The sequence below is a fragment of the Corvus moneduloides genome, chromosome 7 (assembly GCF_009650955.1).
Source record: "Corvus moneduloides isolate bCorMon1 chromosome 7, bCorMon1.pri, whole genome shotgun sequence".
Taxonomy (NCBI): Eukaryota; Metazoa; Chordata; class Aves; order Passeriformes; family Corvidae; genus Corvus; species Corvus moneduloides.
In genome coordinates, this window is record NC_045482.1 from 5,481,151 (window position 1) to 5,499,217 (window position 18,067).

At 45.7% G+C, this 18,067-nt stretch overlaps 1 protein-coding gene across 5 annotated transcripts in view; it reads right to left on the reverse strand.

The window, feature by feature from the left end:
* Positions 1-951: 951 nt before the first annotated feature.
* The window catches only part of DIP2A (disco interacting protein 2 homolog A), a 93,682-nt gene continuing 76,566 nt past the window's right edge, over positions 952-18,067 (reverse strand). For all 5 annotated transcript variants that reach the window (XM_032113765.1, XM_032113762.1, XM_032113764.1 and 2 more), the window contains 5 exons: positions 17,180-17,237; positions 16,402-16,476; positions 5,797-5,971; positions 4,359-4,482; positions 952-4,033 (listed from right to left, as the gene is read on the reverse strand). In XM_032113765.1, coding sequence (XP_031969656.1) covers positions 3,781-4,033; positions 4,359-4,482; positions 5,797-5,971; positions 16,402-16,476; positions 17,180-17,237 — 685 coding nt within the window. In that variant the 3' untranslated portion in view covers positions 952-3,780. The remainder of the gene's footprint in view (positions 4,034-4,358; positions 4,483-5,796; positions 5,972-16,401; positions 16,477-17,179; positions 17,238-18,067) is intronic.

Sequence of the window (18,067 nt, forward strand, 5' to 3'; positions counted from 1 at the left end):
TCATTTGAAATATCTGACCACAGAAATATTTATATCCTTATATCTTTGCTACAAGCTGGGATTCAGTGTCATGCTCATTCAATTTAAGATGAATTACAGATTTTTGAATCCTGTCCTCATTAGTTTGAGAAAGATGAGTTAAGTTGCTTTGGCATTGAAATCTGGTGTGCTTTAAACACGTCACACAGCACTTTCTGGATGCGAGGCACAATGCCTGGCTGGAATTAAAAGTGAGAAAAACAGCAAAGGCTCCAAGATGCCGTTGTCTCATTATGTACAGTGCTTTTAAACACAAATCACATTTTGCAGGATCAATTTGTATTTGTTTCCTAAATCTGCTGTTGGTACAAATGGTTTCCGTAGGTGCCTCACCTCTCTTGCCTTTTCAAACAAAATATTTACCTTCTTTTAAGAGACTACAACTTAATTTACTTCCATAAACAAGGAAGTAATTAAAAGCAGGTGCTTTGGTCAGAAACCCTTGAAAGTCATTAAAAAACCTCCCAGAGCTCCTTTCCAAGATGGAATGCCATGTAACCACAGAGTGTTGTGCACACTGTGGGCTGATCGTGGGCCCAGCAGTCTGACCCATCTGCTCCACCCCAAAGAAGTTTTTGCATTGAACTTTGTGTCAGAGAAAGGAAACCACCTGGAAACACACTCTGGAGTAATGCTGGTGCAGCACATCATTTTGTCTGGACAAAAGTTAAACCAGACACCCTACCTCCCACGAGCCACATTGCAAGAGGGACAGGAAAAATTGTTTTATGGACTTTTTACAGCCTTTCCAAACTGCTGCAGCTGTTGGAAACGATGTAACTTTAAAAAATTTTAATTAATGGTTTTATTAAATTTTAATTAAACAAAACCAGTATATTAATTATAAGCAGTGCGTTAATCTTGCATCACTTTTACCCAGCATTTAGCAAAGTTGTCTTAAGTTACTTTTATGGGAATACAGCTTGGGAAAATTACTGAGACATAAAGTTTTGATAAACTAACTCTGATATGCTTCAGTGAACAAAGCCTGGGAGAGAAAGATGCATTGTTGAAGCTGGACATCTGGAATGCAGAATTTATGGACTACAAGGACATTTTGCAGAAACCAGAAGAGACTAACAAAGACCATGTCTGTGTGTTGAAAAGTCCCTACTGGAGGAAACAGATACTAAAACCCCTAAAAATATGGACTAATCAGCATGAACAGCGAGGAATCAATAACCAATAGAGGACAGTATACTAATAAATGAAAGAGAATTACACAATTTAAAACCAATGAACATTAATTCGTTTGCTAAAATGTAGGAATAGGTGAAAAAGTTTTGTATCAGTGTCTGGGTAGAGGCTAGAATTTTGTCAGCCACTTACAAACCCTGGCCAGGAATAAAGTACTGCCTCATTCTCCAGCACTACAAAGACACTGTTAGAGGGTTTTCTTTATCCTGACGGTTCCGGAGGATTTTGGCAGCACAGCGGCTGCTGTGGGTTAGTCGGATGAGGTTGCTGGAGGGCATCAACCTGGTCCTGCTGTTTCTGCTCGTGCTTTTCCTTTTCAGCTAGTGCTTTCTCCCTAGCAGTCATCAGCCTAGACCTGGCATCAGGCCTCTTTCTGTCCGGCTGGTGCCTCCTGCAATGTTTTCCAAGGGTATAAACTTGGGTGGATGTCCCGCTGCAAACCAAGCAGGGGAATGGCCAGTCTGTGGCTGGAGCTGGAGCTTAGAGGCCCTGGAAAGGCTCGGCCACGCACAGAGCAGCTGCTTAGTGGCACCATGGCAGTGACATCATACCAGCCATGCCCCGCCAGCCCCATGGCAGTGATGTCACACATGACATAGTGATGTCAGCATTGCAGCATGGCAGAGGTTCAAAACATAGGAAATTCAGGACCATCCAGGCTTTACAACTACTTTACCTGCAAAGCAATTGTAGCAAAGCTTTGCAGAAAAAGCTCTTAAGGCATTAAACCATCTGAAATATGCGTGGGAACTGTGCTAAGCCAAGGTTTTGACCTAACAGCCTAAGTTTCAGCATTCATCAAGTCAGATTGGCAAGAGTTGTTCTGAAATGTTTAATAAGCTTTTTGTTTTACTTTACAAGGCAACTTGTCTCACTTTCAGCAGTATCTCAATACAAAAGTCTTACAATGCTTTATTTGCTAAAAAACTACAACATGGAACTGGAGGTTAGGGAGTTCTCTCCTTTTGCCAGCTGTTCTGGCAGGAGGGGTGTTCCACAGCCCGCTGCTGGAGGCTGCTGCACTCAAACACTAAGTTACACAAGTTCTGTACATAATTACAGTCAGAGTATGCAGCTGTATTATACACCACAGGTAAACACCATCATGGCCCATAACTATTATAGAGGAGAGCTTTTTCTTGAAGATTTCAGAGTTTATTTGACCATGGATAAATCTGATATATCAGCGGACTGACATCCATCTTTCTTAGGCACTGATCTAGGCAGAACTGCCTTGCAGAAAAAACTGCCTCTTTTCCAAACTTGTGCATTATTAAAAAAATTTTACGTAGCTCTCAAAGTCTTTAACAAAACTATAAAAATAATTATTTGCTTACCTTCAAACACAGAATATTTGAATAACTTCTTATTCTCTTTCTGCATTAGGTTCACTGCAGTATTAGATCAGGCAGAAACTTCAAAACCTTAATTAGTCCAACTGTGACTCAACCAACTGGATATTTTAGCCTGAACAAAAGAGCTTAAACACAACTCCAAAGAAAACAAAGGAAGTTTGTACCACAGCAGCTCGAGCTAACTAACACTGAATAGATTTTCCATGATGGGGGGGAAAAGTTACTATTTTAGGTTTTAGCACAGAATATTCAGGGAAAACATATTGTAGGCCCATGCTTTGTAAACATTTGTAAAAATCATTCAGACACTAGTGGTTTTGGAACGGATTTTCAAATCCTTGGCATTATGCAGGGCAGGAATTAACAGCTAACACTATGAAAACAAGCAACTTTACCATGGCGTTAGAAGAGCAAGAGCACTGAAGGCTCCTGCATCAAGTACTTAAAACTGGGTATTACTTTGTATTTTATTATAAAGTTTATAATACCATTACAGAGTCCAGCATGGCACCGTAAGTAACCTTGTTACAGTATTTGTTTTTGCTTGGTACAAAAAAGCTTAACAGCAGCATAACTGTTACATTGAATCCGGGATTGGAACAGGTTGGCTTCTTCTGAATAGGGATGAGTCAGCGATTTAAAATAAAAAGACTGCATTTTTAAATCTCAGAGATGTGCAAAATTCCTTTCAGGAGAGAATGTGGTAGAGGTGTGTGCAATGTTGAAGGTTATGTCCCAACCCTGATACTGCCAATATATTGCAGTCATGTGGAGGGTGAACTCTGGATCGTTACTCACGACTTTGGGTGCAGTTTCCAGGAGTCCTCCTCACAGCTGGTGTTCTCTCCTCACCCCATTCTATGTCCTTTTATGCAGTGCATCAAGTACTGACATTCATAATTATTCTCGTCCCCTTGCCCCCCCCAAAATAAAATTGGTCCATGATAGTTCTAATAAGCTTCCTTCAGGAATTCCAGTAAACTCTCTATCCTAAGACAGCTGTGACTGTTACAGTGGGTTTATGAAAGCAAATGCAGTCCGGGAGATGAAGGTCTCTATGTAAAGAGAAGTATCTCCATTTTCCTAAGGTCTTCAACAGCTTTTAAAAACACAGAGCATGGATTCCGATGTTATTATGAGGAAAGTCCCTTGGATTTTGGTGCTTTAGCCTTGATGTGATTTGCTGTTCTCACATGTTGTAAGCAACATAAATAGGATCCAACTGATCAGCTAAAAATCCATCTCTCAAGTGCATTCGTTGTTTCTCGCCACGGGAGTTGATGGGTATGACCCCGGGATCCACGATGACCACGACACCAACGATGAGATAATGCTCCTCCAGCACCACGTTGGTCACCAGTGCAACCAGATCCAGCGCTTCCTGCTCTGAGCCTTCCAGCTCCACCACCACCACCAGCAGGTTTGTCCATGTAAACACAGCACTGTTGGCATGACACACATGTTAATGGGGAGGAAAAAATACCTAGACAAGTTATTAAAAAAGGTTATTAAAAGAAAGACAAGACCTCCCAAAGCTTACAAGTAAACCTGAATGCTCTGAGGCTGGAGAGGACCTACAGCCAATGATATACATAACTCATTAGGCCCAAACGGGAATAACACGCGTGAGAAGACACTGTCCATGAAATCCTTGAGATGTGTTTACCACACCCACATGTGTACATTCTGACACAGCCAAGGAAGTTACAAGTTCTTCTGCTTTAGAAGAAATAAAGTGCTCCAGAAGAATAATGCTGAGGTTCTTACCATTCTGCAATGCTCTTATGTGCCCTGATTACAGAGGTTTCTATGTCAATGGGGTGGTATCTCATTCCTCTGAGCTCCAGTGTTTCATCCAAAGAGCCCACGACATACAGGGCATCATGCCTCTCTGCAATACAGCACACACATTTCAACATCATCACATCTGCAGGACAAACACAGTCACTCGTATGTGCTTATTCCTGACGTTCTAAGATGTTCCCAGTGCTTCCTAGGGGGAAGAGTCTGTAATACAAGCTCTATCATTTGGAGAGAATGAAGAGCTCATGTAGCACTTTTGCCTATTGACTCCAAGCAACTGAAACCACACTGAAAAGAATTTCTGGGTCATCCAGTTCTGTCCTTTCTCTCATGTAATGTGACCTCAGTTCATAAACCCAAGCAAAGTTTGCCATTAAAGCATCTTTTCGTTCCACTATGCTTACAAGAGAAATTTTCTTCTCTGATTAACACAGACACTTTTCTGATTTCCAAATTTATCTTCTTTTTTTCTTTTTAACATCAGCTTGTGCCCACTTGTCCTCATGCCAGCAAAATTCTACTCAGCTCCTTAAGATCCCACAGTTTACACAATAAGAACAGCCTCTCCCCAGGCTCAGCTCTGCCAGGTGAAATAAACAAAGCTCTCCTAGACCCTGCCTGAAGGACACACTCTCTGCATTCATCCTGTAACTCTTGTTCAGTTCAATTTTGCTTTTTCTTTGTTAACTGTTTTAGAGTTCTGGTCAGTTGTGTCACTGGAGGTGAAAATCATGCTGCGAAGCTGTACTTCATGTGTACTGTATGTTAATTCACTGCACAAAGCCTCTTAAAAGCTAAAGGACAAGCAACATTGTTCCATGGTGATAAAAACCTCTATGATAGTGATTTTTCAGAAAGCTACAAGGCACAAAAACTTGCTATCATTATCCAGTGGCAGCAGTCAGGACACTGACACTATTAATGTAGACACCATTATTCATTTATGTCCAATCACAGAAAAACAGCAATATACGTTTGTTATTAAGTTACAAGCACTCAAACTCCTTTTTTTAGGATGTTCAGAGATTTATTTTTTAAAGTATATGATAATCAAGAGCTGTATCTACTTTGTATTCTGTCTCAACAGAAAACACAGCAGATGGAAGACAAACTTTTCCCAAATTTAGACATCTTGGCTTAAATCAAAAAAACCCCCAGATGAACAATTTATTTTCTCTACTGGAAAGTTTCTCCTCTAGACCTTTAACGTTCGAAAGACTGTAAAATTACTGGTGTCTATGCATATCCTGAACCTGCTGAATGACAGAACATCTCCTACTTAATTCAGGAGTCTTCTGTGATGGAAGTCAGCATAAACTTGCCAGCCAGCCTTATCTTTGCTGGCTCGGCTTTCCCAAGGAGCCTCACACAAGTACCCCTGTAGGTTGGTGTTCCCTCTCACCTCCACTGGCATCCGTCAGCTCTGTCCTGCGCAGGAAGCCCAGGTACCCAGTGCGAGCCCACATGGTCTGAGTGTCCCCAAAACTCAGGCGAGCAGTAAAGTGATCAGCGTGCAGTGCTTCTTCTCCATACACTGTGTAGTAACCAGTAGCATTGTGTGGGCTACTCACCCATATCTAGGGGATAAAACAAATCCAAACTGGAATAAACATAGGTTATTTTGCCAGACACAGACAACATCATTAATTGATTTAAAAGATCTGTTTCACAGACAATTTTGACTACTCCATGTTGGGGAAGATGAAATAGGAAAGCCTTATAAATATGATTGCCTGACAAAAGATTTTGGGAATATGAAAACTACAGGCAACATCGAAATGAAAGCCACTTTTGAAATACCAAGTCTTAGTTACTGAACAACTGGAAAACAATGATATGGCCGACTGAAGGTAATCCCCTCTTGATGGAACAATACCCTCTGCTTGCAAGCAGGTCCAAGGGTCAGAGCAGACCCTACTAGCTCAGCAGAAGGGGTCCAAAGAGTAGTTTTTAGAAGTTAAGATGTAACACTCTATGGTAATATAAGAACTCTTATAGGCTGTATGTAAATGCTATAGGATTTGTATCTTGTATTAGATTGGTTAGTGACAATTAGAATATTCAGTACAGAAGATGATTTATTGTATTGTAACCAAGACTTCAGACATTTCCTTACTACCACTTCCATTCCACTTCCATTCTATTCTCTTGCTCTTACTTCCACTCTCGCTCTTACACTCTCTCTCTCTCTCTCACCCACTTACTCTCTTGTTTTCTTGGGCCTGCTCAGAGCTGAGTCTGGCAGCTCTGAGCAGTGCCCCTATACCCACGCCCTTTGCAATAAACCCCATGTGTCCCAAGACCTGCCTATAGAGATCTCTCGTCACCGTCCGTCTCCATCCGTCTCACCCAGCACCTGCAGTCTGGCGCACAACGTGAGTGAACACCCGGTTCAGCTTTCTCCATCTGTGGGAGACTTCTCCATGGACGGTAACTAAAAGACCAGTTATACCACCTAGAACGTGTTGTGAGCACGGCATACCATTGCTGCGCATCGTAGTAGCTGGAGCTCTATAATTATGCTGAGGCAGCCTTCGAGCACGGGGATTACCTGGAGCTCTTGGAGGGAATTGCCTGGCAGTCCTCGAGCACGGGCGGCCACTGCTGCGCAGCGGCTACCTGGAGCTCTTTGAGGAGGTCTGCCGTATCACCCCTCGAGCACGGACACGCTGCTAAGGAGTGCTGACTGGAGCTCTGCGGAGGGAAACCTGCCGCACGCCCCGAGCACAGGCGAGTAGTGCTGAGCGCCGCCCGCGCTGGAGCTCTCAGTGCGGACCCACCCGTGAGGTCCTGAGCACGGAAAGCCGTTGCCAAGCGACGCCTGAAATCGGAGCTCTGGGAAAGGACCGAAAAGCGGCGTCCTGACTGCTGAGTGGAGTGCCTGGCCAGCCCCGCACGACAGACATCTGACTAAGGACGCTGTTCCTGCGACATCATCTAAGTGAGTATCATACTGGTCTAAAAAATGGGACAAACCCACTCTGCCCATGACAGAGATCTCTATAAGCAACTTAAGCATTTACTTATAAGCTCTGGTCCAAGTCAGTTGCCTAAACACGAGCTAAAAAATCTTTTAGAATGGACCCGACTTAATTTCCCAAATGCTGACCGTTCAGCCGTCTTTACAAGAGACTTTTGGGACACAGTTGGGGTTAAGCTCTTTAATAATATCTCCTACCGGGATATGGCTGCCGCGCAGCTGCTCCCAGCTTGCAGAGCGCTGGTAGAGCTGTTTGCTGCGATGGCGCCGCCCGCAGCAGTCACCCCGCTGAGCCCGGCTCCTGCTGCGAGCCCGCCCCTTGCCGCCGCGAGCCCGCAGCGGAGCACGGCCCCCGCCCCTCCGCCGGACCCCGCGGCTCCAGTACCCGCGGTCCGGCTGACTCGTGCCGCCCCGCCCCCCGTGCTCGCGGTCCCCGCACCCACTATCCCGGCCCCAGCCACCCCACCGGACCCTCCCGCCCCTCCCACCGCTCCCGCCATCCCGCGCGTCCCCGCTGTCCCATCCCCCGCGGTCCCCGCCCTCGGTTCCAGCGTCTCCGCGGCCCCACCCCTTGCCCCTACCCCCCCGTGCCCCTCCCGTTTCCGTCATCGCGGCTCCACCCCCCCCGCTGCTACCGTCATTCTTACCCCACCCCCAGCTGCTGACATCATGGTGGCCCCGCCCCCCGGCGATACCCCTGCGGGACCAGCGCCTACCCCCCTGCTACCTACGGGTGTTACCCCTCCCCCAGCCGCGCCGGTTATGGCCATGGCTGCCATTATAGCCGGCCCCCCACAAAGCCAAGTCGCGACCCTTCTTCCAGCCCCCCAGGTCCCCCCCCCCCCGACACGGCGCCAATGGTAGCCATTGTTCCATCCGCGTCCGCCGCTGCTGCGTCTTCACAGTCTCCTGCCGCTCCCGAACCACGGGTGCCTACAGCGCCGGTCACGGCCACACTGGTGTCCCCGGCACCCCCTGTGCACGTTACCGCAGGAACCCTACCCCCCCACCCTGCCGTTCAAGCGCACACAGCACGCCCCGAGCAGTCCCCCGGCCCCGCAGCACCACAGACGCCTATGTCTACTCCCATCCCTGCTACCGTTCCCGGCACCGCCGTTCCAGCAGCGCCGTTTCTGCCCGCTGCACCACCACCCACCCCAGCCCAGCCTACAAGCTCCCAGCAGCAGCACGCCGCGATCCAGCCACCGGCCCTCCTGCCTCCCGCGGCCGCAGCCCCAGCCCCTGGTTCTGCAGTCCTGCCATCTCCTGCTCTGCCCCAACCACCCGCCACACTGACTACCGCCATCACAGCCTGCCGCGCGGACCTGATGAAGCAACCCACGCATGCGCAATTGCCGCAACCCACGCATGCGCAATTGCTGCAACACACGCATGCGCAATTGCTGCAACTCCCGGATCAGCCATATCACTCCGCTCACACTCCTCCAACCACAGCACCGCTCCCGGGACCAGCCGCACATCTTCCCGCGACTCCGCCGCCTGCCTCTCTGACTTCGCCGCCGCATCCTGGAGCCAACCCAAGCAGCACCAACTCACGCCCGCACTCCCTCAAACACCCAGCTGCGCTATCGCCCTCTGTGCTCCCGGCACCGAATGGGACTACTTTGTATCACCAATCGATCGCACAGCCAAGCACACAAGCCGTGCAACAAGGAGGGGGAGGATGGAATATGACACCTGCTTTTATAAATACAGGACAGACTGAGAACTATTCTGCCCCTGCAAATGCCAACCCCTTAATCCCAATACAAAACAATTCCGAAAAAGAACTAAGTCTGTTCCCAAACAGCTCTGGTGTCCCCCCAGTGTCTGGGACAGACTTCTCAACTCAGAAAGAGACACTAAACCCTGAAGATTCGCCTGCATTAATCCCAAAAGTAGAAAACTCCCAAAAATGTTTCAATAATTTTCAACTTACAGACTGGCATTAAGTCAGACGCCAAATTTGCAAAGAGGAAAATCTGAATCCTTTAGCTATGCCTGTACTATTCGGCCAACAAGCTGGTGGTCCTAGAACATGGCAAGCTATCCCACACCATGAGATTAAAGAGTTGCGGAAAGCAATAAAGGACAGTGGTATCTGCTCTCCATACTTTAAGCAACTGCTGAAAAGTACCCTAGAAGGACATACACTTATACCAAATGACTGTAAAAATCTTGCTAGTATAATTCTCACAGACTCACAATATATGCTATGGGAACTCAAATGGAAGAGACTGCTTGCAGGGGTACTAGCCACTTATAAACAAAGTACTGACGCAGACCTTCGTATCCTTGTCATATCTAAGCTGACTGGTGACCATCCTGATGATCAAAATGACAATCAAATAAATTTACCCAAAACAGCATTAGATGACATCAAAAAGATGGCTCGCAAAGCCTTCTTGCAAATTCAGCCTGCAGGAAGCTTTGAGAAAGCCTATAATCTCATTAGCCAAGAGTTGTCTGAACCATTCACCACATTTGTGGACCGGGTCATCCAAGCAGCAGAACGGCAATGCAGCGACGACATAGCTCGCCCAATAATGATACGGGACATTATTGAAAATAATGCCAATGCGGAATGTAAAAAAGTTACCAAAACTCTGGGAAAAGAAAGACCCACAGTGCCTGAGATGATTGATGCCTGTAACAAAATAGGAGGTCCACAGCAGGTGGCAACTATACAAGCAAATGAACTTGGAAAAGCTCTAGGAGAAAAAATTGAGAGGGCTCTGACAGCTCAAACAGTACAAACAGCTGCACAGGCAGCACAAGCAGAAGCACGAGACCAAAAACTTACTGAAATCCTGGCTGCCTTGCATCTAAACCTCCAGCAACAAAGCAACACCATGACTGTCATGCAAGCTACTGTAACTTCAGGACCTTGCTATTCCTGTAAAAAACCCGGCCATATCATGAAGAACTGCCCAGAACTCAAAAAGGGTGCACAAGCACCAGATCGCTGCCCTATCTGCAAGAAGGGAAAGCATTTTGCCTGGCAGTGTCGATCCAGACAAGATACAAGTGGAAAACACAGTCCAAAAAACTCCAATACGAGCGCGCAATGCCATCGCGTGACGAAACAAGTAGTGGCACCCCAAACACCCAAGGTAAAATTTATGAATACCCCGACTCAGAACCACTTTGCTTCACCATCAGCGCAATCCCAAGTAATGACCCAGGCCTGCTACCCCCAGGGTCCCAGTGCACTTTGGCAACCTCCAAGCCAGCAACCTTTTTAAAGGATAATGGTTATGACTATATTTCAACAAGAATTACAGGGACTTCACAAACTAGACAAGACTTTTTGGTTGTTGGTAAAGAGAGGAATAACATCCTGGGACTGCTGGTTTTGCCTTGCGTAATATCTGCTAGCTGCAATGAAGAACTGCTAGTGCTAGCAAATGCCTGCCATCCCCCATTGTATATCCCACCTAGAACCCCTATAGCTATTGCCATAGCACTGCCCATGGGAACTGCGGAACAAATACCACCGCGCCGTTTCTCAGTTGCTCCTGAAAGTCCTGAGGTTCTATGGGTTCAACACATAAGTCAACAACGACCAATGCTAACTTGTGAATTGTCAAATGGTGGGATTCAAGTTAACATCAAAGGGATGATTGATACGGGGGCAGATGTTTCTGTTATCTCTTATTATCATTGGCCAACAGATTGGAAATTAAGAACCCCCCCAGGCGCTCTCACAGGCATTGGAGGTGTCACTCCATGCCTGCGGAGCGAATCTGTCATCAGTATTACAGGACCACAAGGGAAAAAGGCATTGATCCGTCCCTATGTAGTGCAAAAACCCATCACAGTGTGGGGAAGAGATTTGCTCTCTGAATGGGGAGCCAAAATTGAACTGGATTTTTCATAGGGGCCACTAAAGCACTCAGTACCTTAAAACTGACCTGGAAAACTGACACCCCTGTCTGGGTCGACCAGTGGTCCCTGCCAGATCATAAGCTGAGTGCCCTCAAAAAACTAGTAGCTGAACAACTGCAAAAAGGCCACATTAAACCTACTAACAGTCCCTGGAACTCACCTGTGTTTGTAATCCATAAGAAAACTTCTGACACGTGGCGATTGTTACATGATCTCAGAAAAATCAATGCAGTAATTGAAGACATGGGCCCTCTCCAACCTGGCCTACCCAACCTTTCCATGATCCCAAGAAATTGGCCGCTTGTAATTATCGATCTAAAAGACTGTTTCTTCAACATCCCACTGCATCCAGACGATGCTCCTCGTTTTGCCTTTTCCGTTCCAAGTACAAACCTGCAAGAGCCGCTTCAAAGGTATCATTGGCTAGTCTTGCCTCAAGGCATGAAGAACTCACCGACTATTTGCCAACATTTTGTAGCCCGTACTTTGTCCCCAGTCCGTGAGCAATTCCCGCAATCAGTTATTCTCCACTACATGGATGATTTGCTCATCGCAGCGCCAACACAAAAACAAATGGAAGAAACTCGTAAAAATGTTGTTGCTGAAATCAGAAAGGCTGGGCTGGTGATCTCTGAATCAAAAATACAAGAGACTGCTCCCTGGAAATATCTAGGATGGAAACTAACAGAACAGTCTATTACACCTCAAAAAATACAAATTCGAACTGATGTTCGTACCTTGCAGGACTTGCATCGGCTCTTAGGAGAAATCAATTGGGTCAGGCCTGTGCTAGGAATCACTAATGATGAACTTGCTCCACTCTTTGATTTATTGAGAGGAGACAGTGACATTAAATCCCCTAAATCTCTCACTCCTGAAGCTTGCAAGGCCCTGGAAAAAATTACTGATGCTCTGCAAAACAGGCAGGCACATTGCTGTATTCCTAACAAACCCTTTTCCCTTGCAGTTTTAGGAGAAAAGTTGAGACTGTACGGCCTCATTTTTCAATGGGATTCCTCTCAAATAGAACCGCTGTTGATAATTGAATGGGTTTTTCTCCCTTACAGGTCGCCAAAGACAATCCTCACACCTTTAGAAATGATGTCTCAAATCATCATCAAAGGCAGAGCAAGGCTTCTTTCAATAGCAGGTTGTGAATTTGCAATTATTTATTTGCCCATGATCAAATCCTATTTCGATTGGGCAATGCAAAAATCAGAGGACTTGATGTATGCCTTGTTCAATTTTCCAGGCGTTTGCTCTATTCATTACCCAGCACACGGAATAATCAAAGCTAAATTGTGCTACAAAGAAAAACCCCTAATCAGTGAAGAGCCTCTAGATGCGGTCACTATCTTCACTGATGGGTCAGGGCGAACACACAACTCTGTGGTCACATGGCAAAAAAAAGATACTAAAGTCTGGAAGCAAGATGTTCAAAAAGTTGAAGGTTCTCCTCAAATTGTTGAATTGGCGGCTGTTGTAAGAGCTTTTCAGCTCTTTCCAGAACCTTTCAACCTAATCACTGACTCAGCATATGTTGCTGGTATTATTAAGAGGATTGAAGGATCAGTTTTAAAGGATGTGAACAATGACAAATTGTGTCTTTGGCTCACCTGTCTCTACCAAATTTTATCACACAGAACTAACCCTTATTTCGTTTGCCACATTAGAGCTCATTCTGGTCTTCCAGGATTTATGGCGGAAGGAAACGCACGAGCTGATGCATTGGCATCAGCAGCATCGGATGGAGAAATTGCAGCAGACATCGAAAATCCTACCTCGGTGCTTGCTGCAACTACCTTGCCTAACACTATTGAACAAGCCAAATTAAGTCATGCGTTCTTTCACCAAAATGCACAGGCAATCAAACGAGATTTTCATATTACCCTAGAGCAAGCTCAAAATATTGTACGAGCATGCCCAAACTGCCAGCTTGTTCAACCTATCCCCTCCTCAGGAGCCACCAACCCACGGGGGTTGGAGAGCTTACAGAAATGGCAAACAGATGTCACTAAGTACCCCTCTTTTGGAAAACTTAAAAATATCCATGTCTCTGTCGATACATTCTCAAATGCAGTCTTCGCTTCTGTGCATACAGGAGAAACAGCTAAGCATGTTTGCCATCATTTTTCACAAGCTTTTTCCTATTTGGGTATCCCACAAGAAATTAAAACTGATAACGGTCCTTCGTATGTTTCACAAGAATTAGCTGCATTCTTAAATGACTGGGGTGTCCGCCATACATTTGGCATTCCCTACTCCCCCACGAGTCAAGGAATAATAGAAAGAACACATCAAACTCTAAAACGCATTTTAGATCAACAGAAAGGGGGAGAAGCCCAGGATACACCTCAAAGGAGGTTGAATAAGGCTTTGTATGTTTATAATTTTTTGAATAGCTCTGCAGAAGAGCCTGATCCCCCCATCTTCAGACATTTCTTAAACAACAAAAAAGCAAAACTGAAAGAGCACCCCCTAGTTTTAATTAAGAATCTAGAATCAGGAAAAATAGAAGGACCATACAATCTTATAACATGGGGGAAGGGGTTTGCGTGTGTTTCCACAGGTGGAGAGCTCAAGTGGGTTCCAGCAAAAAACGTGAAGCCATACCACACATCAAAACCTGCCGACGCCTCCATACCAGCCAGTGACCCTGCAAGTGGAAGCCAGGAAGCAAGTACCCAAACCTGAAGTGCGCAGAATCACCAGAAGAAAGTGATCTGCCAAAAACAGCTCAAGAAAATAATGGAGTTTTCTCATCTGCGCGCGTGCATGTTGCTTTTATTCTTATGTTTTTGTTTTTGCAGTGAAGCTTTACCTGTAAATCAACCAAAGACAAATGTCTGGGTTGCTTTAGCCAAATCTGCAGGCTCCGATACCATCTGTCTATCTGACACAAGCCCTGACAAACCTTTTTCAACCTGTTTAGTTGGAATACCTTTACCAGAAGGTTTTGATAATGTTACTCTTGATAAGTACTGGCCATACGACGATCATCAAGTATCTCCAACTACCAGCCATAAACACCAAACTTATATTGATAATTCTAAAATTGATAAATCTGACCTTCAAGAGCTAGAAATCCTAGGCTCGTTAACTATGGATACCAGCTATTTCTTTCACTTTCTAGGAGAAAACGGTCCTCATTTAAACGTTACCCCATATCACCCAGCTTATAGCAATGTAACTTCTTGGTGCAACCAAGCTAAGCTTCTTATATACGACGAACCTCATGCAGATCGTTTTAACAAACTTCCTATTCGATTCCCTAGAGGAATTTGGCTCATCTGTGGAGACAGAGCCTGGCAAGGTATACCTTCAAAAATAGATGGTGGCCCTTGTGCTCTGGGACAACTTACAATTATTGCTCCCAGTGTCAAAGAAGTAATCAAAAAGAAAAACAGAAAGATTAGATCTTCCTGGGGACATCAGTATGAGAGCGACTGTGATAGTGACTTTCACCCTTGGAACTCTGAAAAATCAATTGTTGCGAGCATTTTTCTTCCTCAGTTAAGTTCCTCAATTGCATTAAAACAGTTAAACAAGTTGGGATGTTGGCTCAGCAAGGAGGTAAATGCCACCTCTACTATGATCAGTGACTTGTTAACCGATGAAGAGGCAGTCAGACATGCCACTTTACAAAACAGAGCTGCCATTGATTATCTTTTATTAGCACATGGGCATGGCTGTGAAGATTTTGAAGGATTATGCTGTATGAACTTATCCGATCATTCTGTTTCCATTCACAAACAGTTACAAAACCTAAGGGACCTAGCTAACCAAATTACAACAGATGACCCGTCTTGGCTAGACAGTTTGTTTGATGGTTGGAGCTTTGCACCTTGGCTAAGGGAACTCTGTAAAATAGGCTTGATTATTCTAGTAGTAATAATTATAGTTTTAGTAGCAGTACCTTGTATACTTCAGTGTGTGCAAAAAATGACGAGTAGGACTATGTCTAATATCTTAATTGTTCATCGGAAAGGGGGAGATGTTGGGGAAGATGAAATAGGAAAGCCTTATAAATATGATTGCCTGACAAAAGATTTTGGGAATATGAAAACTACAGGCAACATCGAAATGAAAGCCACTTTTGAAATACCAAGTCTTAGTTACTGAACAACTGGAAAACAATGGTATGGCCGACTGAAGGTAATCCCCTCTTGATGGAACAATACCCTCTGCTTGCAAGCAGGTCCAAGGGTCAGAGCAGACCCTACTAGCTCAGCAGAAGGGGTCCAAAGAGTAGTTTTTAGAAGTTAAGATGTAACACTCTATGGTAATATAAGAACTCTTATAGGCTGTATGTAAATGCTATAGGATTTGTATCTTGTATTAGATTGGTTAGTGACAATTAGAATATTCAGTACAGAAGATGATTTATTGTATTGTAACCAGGACTTCAGACATTTCCTTACTACCACTTTCATTCCACTTCCATTCTATTCTCTTGCTCTTACTTCCACTCTCGCTCTTACACTCTCTCTCTCACCCACTTACTCTCTTGTTTTCTTGGGCCTGCTCAGAGCTGAGTCTGGCAGCTCTGAGCAGTGCCCCTATACCCACGCCCTTTGCAATAAACCCCATGTGTCCCAAGACCTGCCTATAGAGATCTCTCGTCACTGTCCGTCTCCATCCGTCTCACCCAGCACCTACACTCCAAAATGCCAGTTTTATTGAAATCATTAACTTCTGACCAGAGAAAAGGAGTTTTGTATACATGTAATTGGGGGATGGTAAAGGCCATAAAAAAATGAACCAGGCATTTCGCTTACTGGGAAGGAGCACCTGCTAACCTATTAGCTGGGCATCTTATTACACAACAAAAGATGCCTATAAAACAAAGGTTAAACCAAGCAGCAAATTACCTTTTGCCGCTGCCCAGTGATGGGAGTACATCCCTACCTGTTCAAGCTGCCAGGCAGACACAGTCTAGTGCCCTGGTCTCACCTGGTGCTGTGAAGCCACATGTGCAGGAATGCAAACAGTGCCAGCCCTCTGAGGGGTTCATTCACGTGCCACACCAGGGTGATCCTGGCCGTCCCACTCAGGGGAAGAAAGGCATTTATCTAAGAGGAGGTATCAATGTATCACATCACTACTGATAAACACAGTACAAGGGTACCAAACCTTTACCTCTCCTAAATGTGAGTCTCCCAGAGGTCCCTTGGTTTCTGTGTGTGCTATGATGACCTTTACTCCTGGAAGAATCTTGAATAAGAAGCAAATAGAAGTTAAGAAAATGAATTAATCAAAACAAAAATCAAACAGAAGGCAACAGTCTGTGCTTCCCTTACTACTCCTTTCTGCACCACAGATACCAACCATCTCTTTCTACCACTATTATTTAACCTGTTAAATAATTTTAACTCTGAGCAGCCGTTTTGCAGCTTCAGCATTGGTTTCACACCTAGAAAATGACTTCAGAAAGCCTCAGATTTGTTTCAGTGGTAGCAACTTATCCTATTGCTTCATGTCATGCACCTATCTTCACTTTAGCTACTCAATCATAACATGCTCTCCTGGACACATTCTGATTAGCCAAGCTTGTCCCACATGTTCTTTACTGAGATCCAGGTGATGCAGCTCCCTGCCGAGGTGAGTGCCATGAGGATATAATGAGTGTCATAATGCCTTTAAACTGAAAGAGGAGGTTTAGATTAGATGTCAGGAAGAAATTCTCCCCTGTGAGGGTGCTGAGGCCCTGGCACAGGGTGCCCAGAGAAGCTGTGGTTACCTCACCCCTGGAAGTGTCCAAGGCCAGGTTGGATAGAGCTTGGAGCAACCTGGTTTAGTGGAAGGCGTCCCCACCCATGGCAGACAGGGACTGGAATGAGATGAGCTTTAAAGTCCTTTCCAACCCAAACCACTCTGTGATTCTGTGAGGAGGAAGAATCACACTCAAGTCTCTCACCTTCCCAGACTCCATAAGTGGCAGACTGTGTGGAGAACCTCTCTCCACCAAACGCACCCTGAGAAAATAAGAGGATACATTTGTACAAGGCTTTAAGAACTGTTGGAGGTTAAGATTTTTTTTTTCTCTCAGGGAATTTTCTCCCATCTGTTGCCTAAGAGATGATAATGACTGGTACTTAAGAGAGACAAAAGATATAGCCATGGAGGAGGGGGAGGGGTGCAGCTGGCTGCACTCTCCTAGCTGAGGGGCTTTCTCTTGGGAAGGGCAGAGATACCTTGAGATTTTGGCTGGGGGGTCAGGGGCTGGGCTCAGCTTCTCTCTCTCACTCGCTCTTGGATCGGAGGGGACCAATCTGTGGTTACTGTGGGAAGAATTTGCTGCCACCATGGAGTTCCGCCTTTTACTGCTTCTACCGTGAGTGAGGCTTTGCTCGTAAGAGCAGCTGTTGAACTGGGACCTTAGTAACACTCTACCTCAATGGAAAAGGACCCTCACCATCTACTTGGGTGCCCAGGGGAAAACCCGTGACCCTGAGCCGCGAGCCCCTCTGAGTGAGTCTCTCCTAGCTGCTTGTGGGAGCCCAGCTGCCGCTGCCCAGCCCTGCTGTCTTCTGCTGCTACTTCAGGTTTTTCACTACACTTCACCCCGATACCCCGTGTCTGCCCAAACCCCGCAGTTCCTGCTAAGGCTGTGGAGTTTCTGCTACATTTTGTTTGTCACCCCGGGGTGTGCCTGCCTCTGCCGTTCCAGCTGCTGCTCCAAGGTTCCTGCTACAGCCCATTCTGCCATCCTGAGGGGCATCGAGATCGGCTGCCCCTGTGGGTTTGTAAAGGGAGCCCCTTTTCCATCCCTCCTGCCGGCGCGCCCGCCATCACCCACATGATG